At 41.3% G+C, this 23,678-nt stretch overlaps 1 protein-coding gene across 1 annotated transcript in view; it reads left to right on the forward strand.

The window, feature by feature from the left end:
* Nucleotides 1–23,678, forward strand: part of LOC134351685 (cadherin-related family member 3-like) — an 83,780-nt gene that overhangs the window by 42,114 nt on the left and 17,988 nt on the right. The window contains exons 10-12 of the mRNA XM_063058190.1: nt 8,995–9,097; nt 10,333–10,431; nt 18,709–18,947. Of these exons, the coding sequence (XP_062914260.1) occupies nt 8,995–9,097; nt 10,333–10,431; nt 18,709–18,947 (441 nt within the window). The remainder of the gene's footprint in view (nt 1–8,994; nt 9,098–10,332; nt 10,432–18,708; nt 18,948–23,678) is intronic.

Consider the following 23,678-nt stretch of genomic DNA (forward strand, 5'->3'; position numbering starts at 1 on the left):
GACAACACATCAATGTTCATATTACATGTCCATTTTAGTCCATCTTTAACATTTTTTTTCACAGAGAGTTCTTGCTGTTTTCCTGATCCAATTTTGCATCACTGCCTTTGTTCATCTGGTCATCGGCACGGTACTGTAGTGGCTAACACAACGCTGAGCCACCCGGCTTCAGTTTCTGCCACTGTCCGGATGGAGTTTGTACATTTCCCCCCTTCACCGTGTGGGCTTCCTCCAGGTGCCTCCCACAGTCCAAAGACATACCGATCAGTAGGTAAATTGGTCACAGCAAATTGTCTTGTGATTAGGCTAGGGTTAAACCAGGGTTGCTGGATGGCGTGGAAGGGCCGGAAGGGACTATTCCATGCTGTGTCTCGATAAGTAAAAAATGAAGTCTTTCACTGAGCTGAAGATGTTCATTTCTTTTAGAGGAATGTTCACACTGCTTTGGATGCTGTGTACTATTTTATTCAGGTTTTCTGTAAATGAGATTTGTAAACAAGTTATCAATTGTGTATTGTTGGCTTCTTTTGCCTAAGGATTAGTACTTTAGTTATAGAAAATATTCATCAGTTACACAATTCAGCAGTACGCACATTGGGTGAAAACTTTTATAGAGGTAGGTTACCTTTACATGTATAGTGATGTAAGAAAGGATACAGTTCTCATGTGGAGGGGTTTTGTTTGGCATTTTAATTCTGGGTGACCAGAATAAGGTGTCAGTACATATGGGTCAGTTATGCCCCTCCCATGGAAGTGAACATCTTTTGGTGCGCAGGGACTTGGCATTCTGATACCAAGCATATCATCGCCATAAGTCTCTTCCCATTTTGATAATTCTGGACTTTGAATATGATTGTCCAGGCTCCACTCGCCCCCCCCCCCAACTTTACTTTAAGGATTTTTCCTAACTGGGTAGCAGTCACACACCTTCCCAGCTTTTATGTTTTCCCAGAAAACTTTAACTGAGTAAGGGCTACCCAGTTTATCCCTTCAGATCATGGGATTTTGTCAACCCATTATATAGATGGTCCTTGTAACATTAAGTTAACACAAATGGCAGTTTTACTGGGGGTCTAGAGGCCCTAGTGGAGTCTGGTTCTTTCTCACTCTGAGAAGAACAACACACAGTAGGTATGGGCAATCTATCTATGAGATCTTTCACAAGTGAAAAGGAACTTTTATGTTTCTGTTTAGATTTAAATATCTGTTTTATTTTTTTCAATACATCTCACTCCTCTCCCATCAGGATGCAGGGGTTCTGTGGTGGACCCATCCAAAGAGCAACAACCACAACAATATATCTGTCTGGTTTTTGATAAAGCCTACATAATCCATTTTCCAGATATGCAGTGGTGGATTGGGTTTTGTTTGTCTTTTAGGTAGTGGTGTTGTAACTGCTCCTTTACTATAACCAGACATACCTTACAATTTGCAACAAATCACTTACAGCTACTCAACCTGTAAAGCCACCAGTACAACATAACACCAAAGTACTGAGTGCAAACCTAATGGAAACATCTTAAATTGACTTTCCACATGATTCTGAGTAGTTTAAAACTTCTTTCATGCCTCTGCTCAGCAAGACAAAAAAGTTGTTTTCTCAGTGCATACAATGCTTTGACATTACCAATAGTATACATTTCAATTTTACACCAAAGTACTGAGTGGCTTGTTTCACACCACGACTATGTCTAAATCCTTGATGGACTTCTCAAATTAATCTTCCTCGCTTATGGACAGGAGGTATGTGCTTCCTATCATCATTAGGGTGGCATACCAAACCTTACCTCCACCATCAGCTTCATATTTGTACCATGTTGGAAATCCTTTGGGATTGTGTTTAATAGTATCTAGGAGGATTCTTAAAACATCATTCTAGTTATTTCTTACCTGTTGCTTAGTTACTACCAAAACCCTGGCCTCCCTTACCGCAGTAAGATCCATCCTGACAGCTTGTTTTGCCTGTTTGTTGGCCAGCTGATTACCCTAGGTGTGTAAACAGCCTGCAGTATGTCCCAGGATGTGTAACACTTGTCTGAATGATCAAGTCAGTAATAATTCATAGATAATTTTCCACATGGGCAAATGTAAAAATAGTTTACCTCTGTGTCTTCTTCATTGCTAATTGTCCGAATGGGAAGATCTCTTTCTACCAGAATTCCTAACATAATTAGAGTAAGTGTATATCAGGATTGGTTCTGTCATATTTACTTGTTTTAAACAAATTTCGAGGGCTTTAGCCTCTGCAAATTGAGTGAATCCCTTTTTCATGATTTTTATTGCTGACCCATCAAAGTACCATATTTGAGAGTAGGGATTTAACGGATGTTGTGCTACATCATTTGGGTCTGGTACAAATTGCAATGGTCTGAGTCCAGCAGGTGTTACAGCACCCTACCCTGTTTTCCATCCCTCCATCATTCCAGTCTCTAACTTGGAGAATAAAATATTCATCATGTTCTATTTGAGCAGCATTGAGTATCTTACCCCATATTTCTGATATACTATTAACACATTCGTAATATCAACTGGCATTTGCCTGTGCAACTACTGAAACAAGGAGGTTAGCCAAGCTATAGTACTAGTGGAGTACCAAGTGCACTCTGAGTTGGTCTACCACTAATTAATAATTCTTTCTAAAGAACTATTTTTTGATAAAACATAACCATGTTGGGTGGAAGCAGTGATGGGATTAGGTTTGCTGTAAACTCAAAAGGGACTTAAAGCCCTATCTATTACAGGTATTTTTGAGTGTCCTCACTATGGGGAGGTTATACTATATCAACCTACACTTCAAAGACTAGTTTGCTTCTCTGTCTAGTCTCTATAGCAAGGCCTAGCAGCCAGTCCCCACCATTTGAGTGGTGGGTCCCCCTTCCTACCTAGGAGGAGATACTTCCAGCGAGCAAAGTAATTTAAACAGTTTATTTTATTTTTAGTGATACCATACATATTTAAATTTAGACAAATAAATTTTGACACACATTTGAAACTCAGACGATTTCTAACTTATAAAAGATTTCTGAATTACAAAAGATTTATAAACTAGAAAGGATTGCCAAACACTGGTACAATTCTTACAACTGAAACGCCAGACCAACATGTATGTCCTTTCAGTTTGAGTACATTTATAGGGAGCGTTGCCATAAGAAAGCAGCATCCACCATCAAAGACTCCCCACCATCCAGTACTCCACAACCATCAGGCTCCTGAACACAGTTCCCTCTAAGCTGTGCAGGTACGTGGCCATGCAGTAACTGAAATGCTCATGCATATGTAACTTTTGTTGCTACAGAGCTGGAATTTTCTTTTATATAATGTTCATATAATTTTGAAATCTATGTTAACATAATAGTGAAATAGGCTATAATTATGTGTTAATGAATATAATCTATAAATTTTCTAAATAATAAAATTTGCTTTGAAACATTTTAGAGCACCAATATACTTACTGCACATTGTCAGTGTTTCAAGTCACAACACTGTTACAAATTGTAATAATAAAAACAGAATGGAAGTTGGTAGCTCATTGTTAATAAACCACCGACCCGCTAAATGCCATCACTGTATTTTATTAGTGGCATTGTGTCTGTCAGTTGTTTTGACTACCTGACATCATTTACTTGTGTTGTCAGTTCTGGTTTGTGTTTGTTTGATGTGCATATTACAAAAAGTAACATTTTAAAGTGCACATAATTTTCAGACCATGTAGAAATTTCCTGCTCAGAGCAGCTGTAAGAAAAAATTAGAGGGAATGTTTCTCCTGAACCAGTGTAGATAACTTCTCTCTTCAACTCTGAACTGACTCCACAATCTATAGACACACTTTCAAGAACTTGACAAGTAATATTTTGAATATTATTTATTTTATCTTTTGCACATTTATTGTTTGTCAGTCTTTGTTTATGTCTAGACTTTCATAAATTCTTTCGTTTTCATTATTTCCCTGTAAATGCCGACAAGAATATGTATCAAAAGGTCGTATATGGTGACTTTACGCATTTACTTTGACATAAGTTGCAGATGAATAAAGAAAAAAGCTGAGGAATTAATTCTAGTTCTTTGTCACCCTATTTTTCTGTCATTCCTATCCATCCTAACTGCATTCTAACACTAATACTGCTTTGCCTCTAATTGACACCACCTACATGTGACGTTTCTCAGTTACATTCATCAGACCAGGTGAAGGCAATGTTAAATTAGATCAAAGTGGGCCTCATTGTTTTTCTTGGTCAAGCATTGGCCCAGGAGAACCTCATTGTTCCCTTGTTTATGACAAGACGTTGGGCAAAGAATATTGGTTGCAAGTTTACCTTTACGAAAATAACTTTTTGACCCCCGGGGAGGTATTCTGCTATGGAAACACCATTATCTTTGAATGGAAACTCCTACAGGAAGTAGTGGATACAGCCCAATCCTTCACAGGTAAAACCCTCCCCACTATTGAGTACATCTACACAGTCCTGTTGCATGAAAGCAACAAGGACCCCCACACAGTCCATCCTCTCTTCTCACTAGTACCATTAGGAAGAAGATACAGGAGCGTCAGGACTCACGCTGCCAGATTGAAGAACAATTATTACACCTCAACCATCAAGGTCTTGCACCAATAGGAATAATTTCACTCAACTTCTCTTGCTCTATCACGTAACTGTTCCCACAGCCTTTGAACTTACTCTGAAGCACTCTCCATCTCACGTTCTCAGTATTTATCTTATTAATTTATTATTTTTATTTCCTTTTTTCCTTTGTACTTGCATATTTTGTTGTGTTTTGCACAGTTTTTTTGTCTGTCCTGTTGGGTGTGGTTCTTCATTGATTCAATTGTGCTTCTTAGACTTACTGAGTATGCCTGGAAGTAAGTAAATCTCAGGGTTGTACATGGTGTACTTTGATAACAAAATTACTTCAAACTTTGAGAAAGCTGAGGTTAGCAATAAGCTCTTTGGGCCTTGGAAAGGGATTGTGCATCATAATTTAACTAAAGTACCAGCATCCAACCAAATGTAGGTAAGAAACTTTAATACTCTCAATCACACCAATTGAGCAGTTCATCTTTTCTACCCTTCAGCAGTATCCAAAAGCATGTATGACCTCAAATCTTAATAACAATGAGTTTTATTTCTAGACTGTTGTGAAATTAATTGAAGTTGTAACTCACTGTGGTGTTTACTCAAGTTTCAACTTGTCCCTAGAAACCAAAAGGCTCAGTCACAGAGGAGATTTTCTGTCGAAAGCAATGTTGAAATCTGAATTGAAGATTGCTATTCAATTGTTTCCCAGGTTTATTCCTGATAAATTTCGTTGTTCAAACAATGATTAGTTTGATGGTGGATTCCTCTCTGCTTTGTCTCCTGTTGGGCTGAAAATACTGCTGTTGCCTGAAATATCATTGTCAGAGCCACTCTAGTTTCCATAGACTTCCAGTGTCTGAATTAAGTGTAATATAAACTGGGATTTATTTTGAGGGCCGAATTATCCCTTGGATATTTTTATGTCAGTATCGCAGCTGAACGGTTCGGAGAAGAGGCAGCAACTGTCAGCAGGCTGGATGGAGAGCGAGGTGTCTCCCAATGGAGGTTGGTTGTAGGGGATTCATATCCCATTCTTTAGTTAGAGCCTTCAGCATTTTGGGCATCGAGGGAGAGAGGAAGAGGAGAGCCATCCGCAGTACCACCGATGCGGCAGAGAGGGCCTCAAGATGGCTGTGGCTCAAAAGAGGGGAGCCATGGAGTCATAAGTAGCTAGCCATCTGGACACAAGCTGGGGTCTGATCAGCCCCGGCTGGGTCACCTGGAGGAGGTTGTATGATGTTGAAAGACCCGAAACACCCGATGATTCCAGGAACATCACTGAAGATGTGTCCAGAAGCATCAATAGATGTATGTACACAGCTTATTCATAATACATTGTTCACAACTTGCTTTTCATTATTTTAGGTCATAGAAATGATTGTTTCTATGATTGTTAGGTCATCAAAAAAACTAGGTAATGATAGAGATTTAGAAAATAATAAGGCTAGCGGGAAGGAGCTTAAAAATGAAATTAGGAGAACCAGAAGGGGCCATGAGAAGGCCTTGGTGAGCAGGATTAAGGAAAACCCCAAGGCGTTCTACAAGTATGTAAAGAGCAAGAGGATAAGACGTGAGAGAGTTTGGACCAATCAAGTTTGACAGCCAAAAAGTGTGTATGGAGCCGGGAGAGATGGCAGAGGTACTTACTGAATACTTTGCTTTAGTATTCACTACAGAAAAGGACCTTGGCGATTGTAGGGATGACTTACAGCAGACTGAAAAGCTTGAGCATACAGACACCAAGAAAGAGGATGTGTTGAAGCTTTTGGAAAGCATTAAGTTGGATAAGTCATCGGGACTGGATGAGATATACCCTAGGCTACTGTGGGAGGCGAGGGAGGGAATTGCTGATCCTCTGGCAATGATCTTTGCATCATCAATGGGGACAGGAGAGGTTCCAGAGGATTGGAGGGTTGCAGATGTTGTTCCCTTATTCAAGAAAGGGAGTAGAGATAGCCCAGAAAATTATAGACCAGTGAGTCTTATTTCAGTAGTTGGCAAGTTGATGGAGAAGATTCTTAGAAACAGGATTTATGAACATTTGGAGAGGTATAATATGATTAGGAATAGTCAGCATGGCTTTGTCAAAGGCAGGTCGCGCCTTATGAGCCTGATTGAATTTTTTGAGGATGTGGCTAAACACATTGATGAAGGTAGAGCTGTGGATGTAGTGTATATGGATTTCAGCAAGGCATTTGACAAGGTACCCCATGCAAAGCTTATTGAGAAAATAAGGCATGGGATCCAAGGGGACATTGCTTTGTGGATCCAGAATTGGCTTGCCCACAGAAGGCAAGGTGTGGTTGTAGGTGGGTCACATTCTGCATGGAGGTTGGTGACCAGTGGTGTGCCTCAGGGATCTGTTCTGGGACCCCTACTCTTTGTGATTTTTATAAATGACCTGGATGAGGAAGTGGAGGGATGGGTTTGTAAATTTGTTGACGACACAAAGGTTGGGGGTGTTGTTGACAGTGTGGAGGGCTGTCAGAAGTTAGAGTGGGACATCGATAGGATGCAAAACTGGGCTGAGAAGTGGCTGATGGAATTCAACCCAGATAAGTGTGAGGTGGTTCATTTTGATAAGTCAAATATGATGGCAGAATATAGTATTAATGGTAAGACTCTTGGCAGTGTGGAGGATCAGAGGGATCTTGGGGTCCAAGTCTGTAGGACACTCAAAGCTGCTGTGCAGTTTGACTCTGTGGTTAAGGAGGCATACGGTGCATTGGCCTTCATCAACCATGAGATTGAGTTTAAGAGCTGAGAGGTAATGTTGCAGCTTTATAGGACCCTGGTCAGACCCCACTTGGAGTACTGTGCTCACTTCTAGTTGCCTCACTACAGGAAGGATGTGGAAGCCATAGCAAGGGTGCAGAGAAGATCTACAAGGATGTTACCTGGATTGGGGAGCATGCCCTGTGAGAATAGGTTGAGTGAACTTGACCTTTTCTCCTTGGTGCGACGGAGGATGAGAGGTGAGCTTATAGAGGTGTACAAGATAATGAGAGGCATTGATCATGTGGATAGTCATAGGCTTTTTCCCAGAGCTGAAATGGCTAACACGAGAGGGCACAGTTTTAAGGTGCTTGGAAGTAGGTACAGAGGGGATGTCAGGGGTAAGTTTTTTGCACAGAGGGTGGTGAGTGCGTGAGCTTAGGAAAATAGGTGGCTATGGGTAGCTCTAGGTAATTTCTAAAATAAGTACATGTTCAGCACAGCATCATGTATTGTGTTGTAGGTTTTCTAAGTGTCTATGAAATACAGAAATAGGCCTCTAAGCCCACCTTGCTGACCATCAACTGCCCAGTTACATTCAACCTACCTTAATCCCATTTATGTTCTCTCCACATTCACCAAATCTTATCCCCCACCCCCTACACACACAAACAAAATCTACCACTCACTTACACCCACAGAACAATTTAGTGAACAATTAACTTCCACGCATCTTTAGGATGCAGGCAGAAACCATCAGAGATAGAACATGCAAGCTCCATACCAACAGCACCCAAGGGTGGGGTTGAACACAGCTCTCTGACACCGAGGCACGAGCTCTACCACGTGCACCAGCGTGCCATCTTAAAAGTAATTTTAGGCAAGTTTTCTCTGGGGTCACCTGGCCTCAGTGCTGAACTGACACCACTGCCTGTGGACACTTTCAATTCATTTTCTCAGTATTATTAATTTACTTTTTAAAATTATTTGCACAATTTGGCCTCTTTTGTATATTGGATGTTTGACGGTCTTGGTTAAGTGTTGTTATTCATAGATTCTAATATATTTCTTTATTTTCCCGTGGGTGCCTGCAAGAAAATGAATCTCCAGGTTCATATGGTACAATACTTCGATAATAAATATACTTTGAAGACTGTTAGCAGTTGAAATGGGAAGGAATGAAAGTATCTCAGGCTGTCTGATGCCTTTAAACCCTTTGGGGTTCCATCCTGCCACTCTTGAAAGCCTAAATGAAGACAGTGATCTATCCTGTAGAATGGTTACTGTATAAGAAGTGGAGATAACACACGTTTTCCTACTGAAGTCATATAAATTGAATAGCAATAGAATTGATTATTCATAGTAATCTATGGAACAGGATGATACAGGACAATGTAAATGCCAGTGGTGCAAGGTTTTGCAATTTTGGGTCCAGAGTTACTTTACATGAGTCACGTCTGAAATTGCTCACACGATTATCTTCTGGAAAATATCGATATAATTTGATGTTTGAATAAATGAGAATTGACTGCTTCCACTCTCTTCCCCAAGGAGCTGTGCTCAGCAAAATATTAACAAGGACATTAATCACCAGGCACCCATTTTGTGCACATGAAATTGAAGCACAATTGCTCAGGCACTTTAATTGTTAAAGATGCTTCAGGAGCTTCCATTCCCACCAGCCCTCTCCAATCTGTTTTGGTAGGTCACGGGTGACCTGGACTTTGAGGCTGTTAATAATCTTGAAGATTACAAAGTCTATATGATGTCTGTAGTTGTTACAGATATCACACCACCCCATTACCAAGGTAAGTGATAAACAAATCAAATCTACTTAACAAATCAAAGCAACCAACTTCATTCGGAGTTCAACGATATTTTCTTCCTGCAAAATCATTACATAATGGCATAAGATTTGCAAAGGCTATTATTTTGATTTTCAACTATTCTCTACGTATCTTCAACCTTTTCAGCAATAGTTTATAATTTTTCATGAAATCCTTTATTTTCATTTGGAGAGATGAGATGTTAGGATCATTCTCTTCACAGTTGATTAAGAGAAGTTTGCATATGCGTGTAAATTAGAGCGAGTTTTAAAATAAACAGGGAGGATATTTCTGCAGGGAGAAGAATAATAACCGAAAGGCACTATGTAACAATACATAACTGGCAAAAGCCGGGGAGTGATTGGGAGAATTACCAAGTAATGATTTAGTGTGATCAGAAATGCACTGTTTGGATGAGCGATCAAAATATTGCTTTAAAAGCTGTAGAATATAACTAGAATCAAATTGTCTGGGAGCCACATTATCACTTTTAATGATATAAGAAACCTTTACTTACAGTGACCTTTTGACAGTGTACTCACCTGATCATGTTATTGATTCAGAGAATATAATCTTAGCTTTAGAGCAAATTCAAATATTGTTTACTGATTCCTAGCCAAGCTTTTTTTATGCTTATTGAAGTTAATTTTTCAAGTTTGTCTTAAAAGTAAACATTGCATTAATATTAAATTAAAGATCATTTATTTGATTTACTGAAATAAGTATCCCGGAGTTCCTTTTCAATGTACTGTGTATTTACACAATATTTTATTTCTCTATTTGGAGCACCGGGCATGAGCAAATAAACAACTTTAAGTATAAATGGCATGGAGCCTCTATAGGCTTCTGTGCTCACTTTCAAAGCATTGTGGGGTAGAAGCAGGATACACTCACAAAACAGTCCATTGCCCTTTAATCATGATTGAAATTTCCTGCTAATTGTGGCCATTACAAATATTCAAAGTTAAACAGAATAGATTGCCTAAAAAAATTAAAGTTAGTAAGTAATTGAATGGTGCCAAAATGGAGAACACTATTCCATAATGGGGAGGACCGAATCTAATTAGTGCTGGTGTCAACGAGAATGCACGACGTAGGTGGTCTAAATTCAAGCAACAGATCAGTTTCCGAGACGTTTGCAGTCTAAATGTTGAATGTTTCATCAGAAGCTACGAACTCAATGGTTATGTTGTAAATGTTTGATTTCTCTCACCCAGATACAGTGACTGTGTACATCACGGTCACTGCAGTAAATGAGTTTCAACCATCCTTCACCCAGATTTCTTACACCTTCAATGTCCTGGAATTCAGTGGAAGTAAGTGAATACTTAGAGAAGCTAAATTTTTTTAAAAATTGTTCAATTCTTCCATTTCTGTCTAAGGTTCAGGTGAGGATAAGAATGAGAAATAACGTAATAATAGGGATGAAAATTAACATAATATGCAGAAGCTCAAACTAAATGAGGTCCTGGGGACAGAGTAACATTTTTTGCTCTAGGTTTCTCATTTTCTCACTAATGCTAAGGATTCTCCTTGGTATGCTATGAGTGTCACGCATGACATTATCCTTGCCTTTACGATAGTATTCAGTCACCTTCTTGAATGCTAGCGTTTGTGTTCAATGATTTGATGCACCTAAGCACTGGTGATCTCAGCCCAGAAGAGATTGGTGATAAGGGCAGTTCTAAGAAAGTGTGTGCTTGTTGCCTTCGCTGTTCTAGCTGATGGAGGTTGTGGTTTCTGGGAAGGCGCCGGTATAATGGCTGGGGTGAGTCACTAGACGGCACCTGGTGATGACACCGTGCAGATCCGCTGCATCAATAGTGGAGCAAGTCGTGGGTGGGGGGTTACCAGTCAAGCACATTGCCCTGATGACACATTCCCAGTTACAGATCACAAACTCTCTAAAAGGCACCAGAACGCGATGAACAAGGAAATGCCAATCTGCTCATTTCATTAAATTGTGAGATGTATCTGATCGTTCCTGATCCCATGGTTCTAGCTTCCTAGTTACTTTCTGGTTTAAAATTAACACCACACAGAATTATTTGGTTTGCACAGATATTCGCTGGAATTCATTCCCTCGGGCAGCTGTGGAGGCCAAGTCTTTATGCATACTTAAGGCAGAGGCTGATAGATTCATGACTGGTCAGGGCATGAGGGGACACAAGGAAGAAGACAGGAGACTGGGAATGAGAGAGAAAACAGATTAGTCATGAAGAAATGGCAGGGTAGACTTGGTGGGCCAAATGGCCTAATTCTGCTCCTATATCACAGTTTTGTATCAAATTCATATCAGAAATTAATTTGAACAAAGAGCAGTACAACACAGGACAGGCCCTTTGGTGCACAATATTGTGTTGGCCCATATAAACCTACTGCACTATCAATCTAGCCTTTCTCTCCTACGTAGGCTTCAACCCATCATTTTTCTTGTATCCATGCACCAATCTGTGCTCTAGGTTAATTGCCCTTATTGGTAATGCTTCTCAGATTAAATTAGAACACATTTCAACATACCCACTAACCACATTTATGCCCCATCCACTGCCTATCCTTCCTCTGAATATCTCTGCGCATTGCATCTACCTTTACACCAACTGCTCCATCATCTGACCTACTACTCTATCCCTTTGCCAACCTAACTTAATCCCTCCCTAACAGCTCTACCAAATTTACCTGCAAAAGATATTGGTTCCTCAATGTCAGACGTAACCCATATCTTTTGTACAGATCATACTTGCCCCAGAGGAGATCCCAATGATCCACCAATCTGAACCCCTCCCCCCTCACCAACTCTTCAGACAAGAATTTATCTGCATTATCTTCCATTCTTACCCTCACTGGATCATGGCACAGTCGGCAATCCAGAGATTACTAACCTTGAGGTTCTGATGTTTCACTTCCTCTTACCTCCCTGTATTCCCTCTTCAAGACTTCATCCTTTTCCCCAGCTATGTCATTGGCACCAATGTGTATCACAATTTCTAGTATCTCTCTCTTAAGAACACTGTGGGTTCAATAAAAAATTTTCTAACCCTTTCATCTGAGAGGCAACATACCACTTGGGAATCTGTTTCTCACCCACAGAATCTCCTGTCTTTTCTCCTAACTAATGAATCCTTTATCACTCTCATTTTCTGAGAGACAGAGAACTGAACCAAACTGGCCCCTGTGGCTTTCCTCTGGCACATTGTGTCCGGCAGCCCCACTCCACCAACAGTACCCAAAACAGTGTACTTGTTATTGAAGGGAACAGCTACCCGAGTCCTACACTGAATGCTTATTCCTTTCTCTCTCCTGCCAGTCACACAGCTATCTGCACCTTGTAACGTCTGTCCATCAACCCCTCAGCCTCCCAAATGATCCACAGTTTAACCAGTGTTCCTTAACACTGGCTGTAAGAAGCTACAGCTGGGTACACCTCTCACAGGTGTAATCTTCAGGGACATTGGCGCTCTCCTACATGTACCACATCCTGCTGAAGGAGCATGTCACCACCCTGCTTCAGGGTTGCTGCTCTACTTGACCCTAGCTTCTTTTTACTGACTGCTGCAATAGCTAATTACCCAATCCGTAATTAACTAACATTTTCCAAATGTGTCTCTTTTCAGCTCCTACTGAGTGAAAAATTATCAGCAAGTGGCAAAACATCTCTCATTTTAATAAGCAACGCTCTCTCAACTTATCACAAAATTATCCTTAACATTAAGAAGCATGTTAAATATTGAAAATCGGATTTTTATTTAAAAACCAAAATCTTCAAAGCCTTTTTATTCATAATTGAAAAATTAATGCAAGCTTAAGTAAATAAAAATAAAAACATGTCTTTCTACCTCAGGGACATAAAATTTCCGCTCAGATGAATAAGCTCACTGTGAAACTTGGCTCACAGAATGTTATCTGAGCTGACTCCCCAGTGTCACACACAAGATGCTGGAGGAACTCAACAGGCCAGGCAGCTCGAAGCAGCGACTGTACTCTTCTCCATTGATGCTGCCTGGCCTGCTGAGTTCCTCCAGCATCTTGTGTGTGTTGCTTTGGATTTCCAGCATCTGCAGATTCCCTCTTGTTTGGCTCCCCGGTGTAAAAGCTTTGATTTCCAGCAAGATCATATTCCGCAACTGAACTCTGTGCAGTCCAACAGTGAAAGATTGTGAAAGGTTCATCAGTAGGAACCAGTCTGTAAGATCGGGACTTATATGTTTTGAAAATGTGTTGCATGAATGCCTAAATCTGATGGCATTCATACTATTGACTGTGAAATTGCCAGTAAATCGCGTCAAAGGCCAGGGTAATGTAGTCTCCAGAGGCAAAATGCAATCTGTGATTTGGTTGTCATATTTAACCTCCTATTAATCCATTGCTCTTCTTTAGCCACTATTATCTGTCAGTACTTTTAATAGAGGAAAAAGTTCCAAATCTCAAAAAGTGCTATACCACTGGATTCCCATGTTCCGGATTCAGGTTTATCTATCACGAGTACTGTACATCGAAACATGCAATGAACTGCCTTGTTTGCGTTAACAGCCTACACACCTGAGGGCATGCTGGGGGCAGTGCACAAGCGTCACCACACATTTCAGCACCAACAATGCTCGGCAGAACACAACAAAAAGTAACATGACAAGCAACAAAACAATAACAGCAAAGCAAGCCCCCTTCCTCCCTCCCACCAACTCACATGCACAGTCCTTTAAATCCAGTCTTCTTTGGCCTCCAGCCTCCAGCAGTCTCAGACATGAACATTCACGGTTCCAACTCCAGCCTCCAGTGGACTGACAGAGATTTGTAGACTTGGGCTCCGGCTGATGGGCCTGGACTTCTGATTCAACCCTTGTGCCTCGATCTTCAGCATTAGTGGGGTGGGGCTGAGGGGAGTTGTGTAGCAGTTATATGTATTCTCTACTCGTAGGAAAGGATCTTTTCTCCATTATAACCAAAGAATCACCTGCAATATTTCTCTTCCCAATCTTGAACTGTTATCCCAAAGGCCCATAAAGATCTATCTTTGGCTTCCTCCTATTTGGCACTGTGCCCAGTTTTATTAATTAAGTCTCCCATGAAGCTCCCTTAAGATCATGCCACTGCTTTAACTATGTAACACTAATATAAGTGCAAATATATGCGCATTGGCAGAAGGAATAATGGTGTAGGTGAATTTTCTAAGTGGGGAGAAATTCAAAATCAGAGGGAGTCCTCATGCAGGATTCTCTAAAGGTTAACTTGCAAATTTGAGTCCGTGCTAAGGAAGGCAAATGCAATATTAGTGTTCATTTCAAGAGGATTCAAAAATAAAAACAAGGATGTAATGCTGAGGCTTTATAAGGCAATGCTCAGACCACACTTGGACTATTATGAACAGTTTTGGGCCCCCTATATAAGAAAAGATGAGCTGATATTGGAGACCATCCAGAGGAAGTTCATGAGAATGAATCTGGGAATGAAAGGGTTAACATGTGAGGAGTGTTTGATAGCTCTGGGTCTGTACTGGTTGGAGTTTAAAAGAGTGAGAAGGAATTTAATTGAAACCAATCGAATATTGAAAGACCTAAATAGAGTATATGTGGAGAGGATGAGGGGGAGTCTAGGACAAGGGGGCACAGCTTCAGAACAGAGGGATGTCCATTTAGAACAGAGATGAGGAGGGATTTCTTTAGCCAAATGGTAGTAAATCTGTGGAATTCATTGTCCCAAACAGCTGTAGAGGCCAAGCCAGTGGGTATAGTTAAAGCGGAAGTTGCTATGTTCTTGATCAGTCAGGATGTCAAAGTTTATGGGGAGAAGGCAAGGAAATAGGATAAGAAGTCACCCATGATAGAATAGTGGAGCAGATTGAATAGGTCGAATGGTCTAATTCTGCTCCTGTGTCTTATGGTCTTATAAACCATTATTGTTGCTGGGACTGCCCTTTAGTGGTGAAAGACCTAGTGTAGATTTAATAATTGGGGAAACCTTTTCCATTGGTTAAAAAATGAATTAACATGTCTTCTTTGTTGCAAGGTTGCAGATTTTCTATTGACATCACTAATAATTCCCAGAAGCATTCAGATATTTTAAAGTAGAGAATTTTAGATGGAATATTTGGTCTTTGGTATTGGAAAACATCAAATAAAACTTCAAGGGAGCTTAAGACAAAAACTAACACCAATCCTAAGGCAGAGGGTACATTGTAATAATTGGGCAAAATCTTGGTGCAAGATTTGTGAGCAAATAAAAAGATTGGGAGGCAAAAAGGGAGATAACTCCAGAGTTCCAATCCTAACTGAAGAAGCTCCAAAGATCGTTGGTTTTTGAGGTGGTGGGCAGGGGGAATGGAAGTGGTTGACGAGGGAAGTCAAAGCTAATGTAAAAACAAAACAGAGAGCTTACAACAAAGCAAAAATTAGTGGGAAGATAGAGGATTGGAAAGTTTTTAAAAACCTACAGAGAGCAATCAAAAAAAATCATTAGAAGGGAAAAGATGAATTATGAAAGCAAGCTAGCAAATAATATCAAAATGGACAGTAAAAACTTTTTCAAGTATGTAAAAAATAAAAGAGAGATGAGAGTGGATATAGGACCGTTAGAAAATGAGGCAGGAGAAATAATAATGGGGGTCAAGGGGATTATAGATTAACAAAATGAGTATTTGGCATCAGTCTTCACTGTGGAAGACATTAATAGTGTAGATAGTCATAGTCATAATCAAACTTTATTGATCCCAGGAGAAATTGGTTTTCATTACAGTTGCACCATAAATAATAAATAGTAATAAAACCATAAATAGTTAAATAGTAATATGTAAATTATGCCAGGAAATAAGTCCAGGACCAGCCTATTGGCTCAGGGTGTCTGACCCTCCAAGGGAAGAGTTGTAAAGTTTGATGGCCACAGGCAGGAATGACTTCCTATGACGCTCTGTGTTGCATCTCGGTGGAATGAGTCTCTGGCTGAATGTACTCCTGTGCCCACCCAGTACATTATGTAGTGGATGGGAGACATTGTCCAAGATGGCATGCAACTTGGACAGCATCCTCTTTTCAGACACCACCGTCAGAGAGTCCAGTTCATTCCCCATGGCATCACTGGCCTTACGAATGAGTTTGTTGATTCTGTTGGTGTCTGCTACCCTCAGCCTGCTGCCCCAGCACACAACAGCAAACATGATAGCACTGGCCACCACAGACTCGTAGAACATCCTCAGCATCGTCCAGCAGATGTTAAAGGACCTCAGTCTCCTCAGGAAATAGAGACAGCTCTGACCCTTCTTGTAGACAGCCTCAGTGTTCTTTGACAAGTCCAGTTTATTGTCAATACGTATCCCTAGGTATTTGTAATCCTCCACCATGTCCACACTCACCCCCTGGATGGAAACAGGGGTCACCAGTACCTTAGCTCTCCTCAGGTCTACCACCAGCTCCTTAGTCTTTTTCACATTAAGCTGCAGATAATTCTGCTCACACCATGTGACAAAGTTTCCTACCGTGGCCCTGTACTCAGCCTCATCTCCCTTGCTGATGCATCCAACTATGGCAGAGTCATCCGAAAACTTCTGAAGATGACAAGACTCTTGTGCAGTAGTTGAAGTCCGAGGTGTAAATGGTGAAGAGAAAGGGAGACAAGACAGTCCCCTGTGGAGCCCCAGTGCTGCTGATCACTCTGTCGGACACACAGTGTTGCAAGCACACGTACTGTGGTCTGCCAGTCAGGTAATCAAGAATCCATGACACCAGGAAAGCATCCACCTGCATCACTGTCAGCTTCTCCCCCAGCAGAGCAGAGCGGATGGTGTTGAACGCATTGATGTTGTAGTGTGTGAATGAAGAGAGTTGGGTGCAGTTACTATTACAAGAGAGAAGGTGCTCAAAAAGCTGAAAGACCTAAAGGTACAAAAGTCACCCGGACCAGATAAACTGTACCCTAGGATTCTGAAAGAGGTAGCGTTAGAGATTGTGGTGGCATTAGCAATGATATTTCAAAAATTATTGGACTCTGTCATGGTGCCAGAGGACTGGAAAATTGCAAATGTTACTCCATTCTTTAACAATGGGGAAAGGCAGCAGAAAGGAAATTATAGACCAGTTAGCCTTACCTCAGTGGTAGGAAAGATGTTGGAGTCAATTGCTAAGGATGAGGTGATGGGAGTACTTGGTGACACAGGACAACATAGGACCAAGTCAGCATGGTTTCCTTAAGGGAAAATCTTCCTGATGAACCTGTTGGAATTCTTTGAGGAGATTACAAGTAGGATAGATACAGGGGATGCAGTGGATGTTGTATATTTGGACTTTCAGAAGGCCTTTGACACACAAGGTAAGAGCCCGTGGTATATAGGAAAGTTACTAACATGGTTAGAGCATTGGCTGATTGGAAGGAGGCAGCAAGTGGGAATAAAAGGATCCTTTTCTGGTTGGCTGCTAGTGACTAGTGGTGTTCCGCAGGGGTCAATATTGGGACCACTTCTTTTTATGCTGTACATCAATGATTTAGATGATGGAATAGATGGCTTTGTTGCCAAGTTTTCAGATGATGTGAAGATTGGTGGAGGGGCAGGTAGTGTTGAGGAAACAGGTAGGATGCAGAAGGACTTAGACAGATTAGGAGAATGGGCAAAAAAGTGGCAAATGAAATATAATGTTGGAAAATGCATGGTCATGCACTTTGGTAATAGAAATAAATGTGCAGACTATTTTCTAAACAGGGAGCAAATCCAGGAATCTGAGATGTGAGGGGACTTGCAAGTCCTTGTGCAGAACACCCTGAAGGTTAACTTGCAGGTTGAGTCGGTGGTGAGGAAGGCAAATTCAATGTTAGCATTCCTTTAAAGAAGTCTAGAATACAAGAGCAAGGATGTGATGCTGAGGCTTTATTAGGCACTGGTGAGGCCTCACCTTGAGTATTGTGAACAGTTTTGGTCCCCTCATCTTTGAAAAAATGTGCTGGCATTAGAGAGGGTTCAGAGGAAGTTCATAAGGATGATTCCAGGAATGAAAGGGTTACCATACGAGGAACATTTGATGGCTCTGGGTCTGTAGTCACTGGAATTCAGAAGGATGATGGGGGATCTCATTGAAACCTTTCGAATGTTGAAAGGCCTAGACAGAGTAGATGTGGAAAGGATGTTTCCAACGGTGGGTGAGTCTAGAACAACAGGGCACAACCTCAGGATAGAGGGGCATCCATTTAAAATGGAGATGCGGAGAAATTTCTTTAGCCAAGGGGTAATGAATTTGTGGAATTTGTTGCCACATGCAGCTGTGGAGGCCAGGTCATTGGGTGTATTTAAGGCAGAGATTGGTAGGTTCTTGATTGGACATGGCATCAATGGTTACGGGGAGAAGGCTGGGAAATGGCGTTGAGGAGGAGAAAAAGAAAGGATCAGCCTTGATTGAATGGCGGAGCAGACTCGATGGGCCAGATGGCCTAATTCTGCTCCTATGACTTATGGGGCAGGGGTGAAAATGAAGAAGATCACTAGTGGAAAGTGCAGTTTTCTTGAAGGATTGCAATCTGAAGAAGGTTATAAAAGATTGAAAAACTGTAAGTGAAATTGGCAACACCCTGCACCACAATAGTGACTTTGTACAATATTGTTCAATTACTCTTTACAGTTGGAACAAAGATTGGACAAGTATTTGCTGAGGACAAAGATTTTCCAGGCCCGGAACTCACTTACTCACTTGTGGCAGGGGGAAACGCGCTGGGCTACAATCAGTTGTTTTGGATCAATCCGACATCAGGGGAAATACATCTTGTGGCCCAACCCGATTATGAGGCAACTGCCCAGTATCTGCTCACAGTGCAGGCTGTTGATTTAGATTCTGATGATCCAAAAACTGCTACAACAACTGTAAGTGCTTTCTAATGCTAAAGGTTAGTTCACCTACATGTTGAAATAAATATTAATTTGATATTATACTCGATCGCTTTGACTCAAGTATAACATTAGCAAGGTTCAGCACAAACAACTTGTTTTTCCATTTCTGTACTCAGGGGACTTAACTGGGTTCTAAAGTAGAATAGCTGAATAACCTGCTTGTTGATATTGACTGACGTGGCAGAGGTAATAATTAAATAAGTTAAGTTTAATATAAGAGAGGAATTTGTTTGGCATAGTTAAAACAGACATATTTGACTCTCAGCCAGAGTGCATGATAAAGCACTTAACGAAGCTGAAAGGAACAGGGCTAAAGCAGTGTTGTTAGTGAAAGTGTCTCCCACAAACTTAACTACTTTAGACAGGAATGACATTGACAGATCATTTTTCACCTCGCCCTGATCTTGCAGGCTTTCTCTTTATATAGTATAGTTTTTGGCTGTGTTTCTTTACCATAGAGACTGTAATTAAAATCTATTTCGTAGGATTTTGAGCACTTTGGGACATCCTGACATTATTCAAGGGGATATATAAATGCAACTCCCTTTATTTTTGCAGAATTGCATGAAAAAAATACCATGCAGTAGACTGGCTCTTATGATGACATGACTTGTCGAGCTGTACAGCTAAATCAAAAATCGTAACACCCCATGGAAGGACTGTCCATCTCATCTACTAGGCAGTGTGTCAGCGTAACTCCCCCTTCTCAAAGGCAATATATGTCCGACCTGACAAAGATGATAATATTCTGCAAATAAAACAAAAAATCTGTGTTAAAGAAGTAATTGTCACCTTGACATTATAAATTTAAATATTTCTGGGAAGCCATCTATCTAACTGAGAAGCCGTTTGAATATTTAAGAGAATAAAACCAACCCGCCATGTAAAGCATGATTAGAGCCTCACGAGATTTCTCAACAGGAATGGTTCAGGTTTGATCCTTGTTTGATCTTCACCAGAGTATTTGCATAGCATCTGTATCGACTTCATTTCCGTGGGTTTAGTAGATGATTAAAATAAACTCTGTCAGAGCTTCCACTCCCTGAAGGCTGTGATCTCTTACCAGAGTGAATGAAATCAAGATTGACCATAATGTTCATTCATAAGATAGCTATTTAGATAGATAGACAGACATACTTTATTGATCCCGAGGGAAATTGGGTTTCGTTACAGTTGCACCAACTAAGAATAGAGTATAAATATAGCAATATAAAACCATAAATAATTAAATAATAATAATATGTAAATTATGCCAGATGGAAATAAGTCCAGGACCAGCCTATTGGCTCAGGGTGTGTCTGACCCTCCAAGGGAGGAGTTGTAAAATTTGATAGTCACAGGCAGGAATGACTTCAATTTAATTTGTAGGTTAAACAGTCACATCTATAGGTTACTGGAAAGTCTTGCAGACAGCTCATAAAACTACTGTAGATTCAATTGTGTTTCTTCATTTTGTGGGTGCCTACAATAAGATGAATCTCAAGATTGTATATGACATATATATAGTTTGATAATAAATTTACTTTGATTTTGATACTGAAGGAATTAATATATTGAAGTTTGGAAACTTGGAATAATTACATTTCACCAACTATGAGATTTGTCTGGGCGGAGGATTAAGCCACAATAATGATGTGCATCCATATCCAAAGTCAAATTGTGAGCAATATCAAGTTAGTTTATTGCCATTCAACTGTACACATGTATACCACCAAACAAAACAACATTCTTCTGGACCAAGGCACACAACACACAACATATACAGTAACTCACACATACAGCAGATAAAGTAATAAATTAACAATTTACATTAGTCTTCACTGTGGAAGACACTAGCAGTGTGCCAGATGTTGAACAGTGTGAGGGAAGAGAAGTGACTGCAGTTACTATTACAAGGAAGAAGGTGCTCAAAAGGCTGGAAGACCCAAGGGTACACAAGTCACCCGGACCAGATGAACTGCACCCTAGGTTTTTAAGAAAGGAGAAAGGCAGCAGAAAGAAAATTATAGAGCAGTTATAGAGACATCAGCGGTAGGGAAGATGTTGGAATCAATTGTTAAGGATGAGGTTATAGAATACTTGGTGACACAGGACAAGATAGGACAAAGTCAGCATGGTCTCCTTAAGGGAATATCTTGCCTGATGAACCTGTTGAAACTCTTTGAGGAGACGACACATAAAGGAGATGCAGTGGATGTTGTATATTTGGACTTTCAGAAGGCCTTTGACCAGGTTGAATTGAATAAACTTTATTACTTACATCCTTCATATACATGAGTAAAAATCTTTACGTTACATCTCTGTTCAAATGTGCAATTATAGTAATTTATAATAAATAATATGTACAACAGGACAGTCAGTATAACATAGAAATACAGTTGTGTCAGCATGAATTAAGCAGTCTGATAGCCTGGTGGAAGAAGCTGTCCTGGAGCCTCTTGGTCCTGGCTTTTACGCTGCCGTACAGTTTCTTGGATGGTAGCAGCTGGAACAGTTTGTGGTTGGGGTGACTCGGGTCTCCAATGATCCTTGGGGCCTTTTTTACACACCTGTCTTTGTAAATGTCCTCAATAGTGGGAAGTTCACATCTACAGATGCACTGGGCTGTCCGCACCACTTCCTGTAGAATCCTGCGACTGAGGGAAGTACAGATCCCATACCAGGCAGTGATGCAGCCAGTCAGGATGCTCTCAATTGTGCCCCTATAGAAAGTTCTTAGAATTTGGGGGCCCCTACCAAACTTCAACCACCTGAGGTGAAAGAGGTGCTGTTGTGCCATTTTCACCACACAGCCAGTATGTACAGACTACGTGAGAACTTCGGTGACGTTTATGCCGAGGAACCTAAAGCTGTTCACCCTCTCAACCCCAGGTCCATTGATGTCAATAGGGACTAGCCTGTCTCCATTCCCCCTGCAGTCCTCAACCAGCTCCTTTGTTTTTGCGTCATTGAGGGAGAGGTTGTTTGCTTGACACCACTGTGTCAGGGTGATGACTTCCTCTCTGTAGGCTGCCTCATTATTATTTGAGATTAGGCCAATCAGTGTAGTGTCGTCGCAAATTTAATTATCAGATTGGAGTTGTGGGTAGCGACACAACCATGGGTATACAGAGAGGAAAGGAGGAGTGCCCTGAGGGGCACCTGTATTGAGGGTGAGAGGGGCAGAGTTGAGGGTGCCACATATGAGGCTGCTTATCAAGTTAAGACTCCATGGCATTACAGGAAAGTTACTGGTATGGTTAGAGCGTTGACTGGTTGGTAGGAGGCAGTGAGTGGGAATAAAAGGATCCTTTTCTGGTTGGCTGTCAGTGACTAGTGGTGATCCACAGGTATCAGTGTTGGGACCGCTTCTTTTTTTGATGTATCAATGATTAAGATGATAGAATAGATGGCTTTGTTGCCACGTATGCAGATGATATGAAGATTGGTGGAGGGGCAGGTACTATTGAGGATTCAAGTAGGCTGCAGAAGGATTTAGATTAGGAGAATGGGCAAGAGAGTGACAAATGAAATACAATGTTGGAAAATGCATAGTCATGCACTTTGGTGTAGAAATAAATGTGCAAACTACTTTCTGAACGGGGAGAAAATCCAAAAATCTGAGATGTAAAGGGACTTGGAAGTCCTTGTGCAGAACACCCTAAAGGTTAACTTTCAGGTAGAGTCGGTGTCAAGGAAGGCAAATACAATGTTAGCATTCATTTCAAGAAGTCTAGAATACAAGAGCAGGGATGTGATGCTGAGGCTTTATAAGGCACTGGTGAGGCCTCACCTTCAGTATTGTGAACAGTTTTGGGCTCCTCATCTTCGAAAAGGTGTGCTGGCATTAGAGAGGGTCCAGAGGAGGTTCACAAGGATGATTCCGGGAATGAAAGGGTTATCATAGGAGGAATGTTAGCTCTGCGTCTGTACTAGCTGGAATTTAGAAGGATGAGGGGGGATCTCATTGAAACCTTTTGAATGTTGAAAGGCTTAGACAGAGTAGATGTGGAAAGGATGTTTCCCATGGTGGGAGAGTCTCGTACAACAGGGCACAGCCTCAGGATAGAGGGGTGTCCATTTAAAATGGAGATGCAGAGAAATTTCTTTAGCCAAAGGGTGGTGAATTTGTGGAACTTGTTACCACAGGCAGCCACTACGGTGGGCTTCACGGCTGAACAGGTGAGAAGACAGCTGAAACGTCTGAACCCAAGCAAGGCTGCAGGACCGGATGATGCCAGTATCAGGGTGCTCAAAGCCTGTGCCCCTCAGCTATGTAGAGAACTTTGCCATGTATTCAACATGATCCTGAGGCTCCGGAGGGTTCCTGTACTGTGGAAAACATCCTGCCTCGTCCCTGTGCCGAAGACGCCGCGCCCCAGCGGCCTCAATGACTACAGACCGGTGGCATTGACCTCCCACATCATGAAGACCCTAGAGAGACTTGTTCTGGAGCTGCTCTGGCCTATGGTCAGGCCACACTTAGATCCCCTCCAGTTCGCCTACCAGCCCGGACTAGGAGTTGAGGATGCCATCGTCTACCTGCTGAACCGTGTCTACGCCCACCTGGACAAGCCAGCAAGCACTGTGAGGGTCATGTTTTTTGACTTCTCCAGTGCGTTCAACACCATCTGCCCTGCTCTGCTGGGGGAGAAGCTGACAGCGATGCAGGTGGATGCTTCCCTGGTATCATGGATTCTTGATTACCTGACTGGCAGACCACAG

This window comes from Mobula hypostoma, chromosome 9, assembly GCF_963921235.1.
Source record: "Mobula hypostoma chromosome 9, sMobHyp1.1, whole genome shotgun sequence".
Taxonomy (NCBI): domain Eukaryota; kingdom Metazoa; phylum Chordata; class Chondrichthyes; order Myliobatiformes; family Myliobatidae; genus Mobula; species Mobula hypostoma.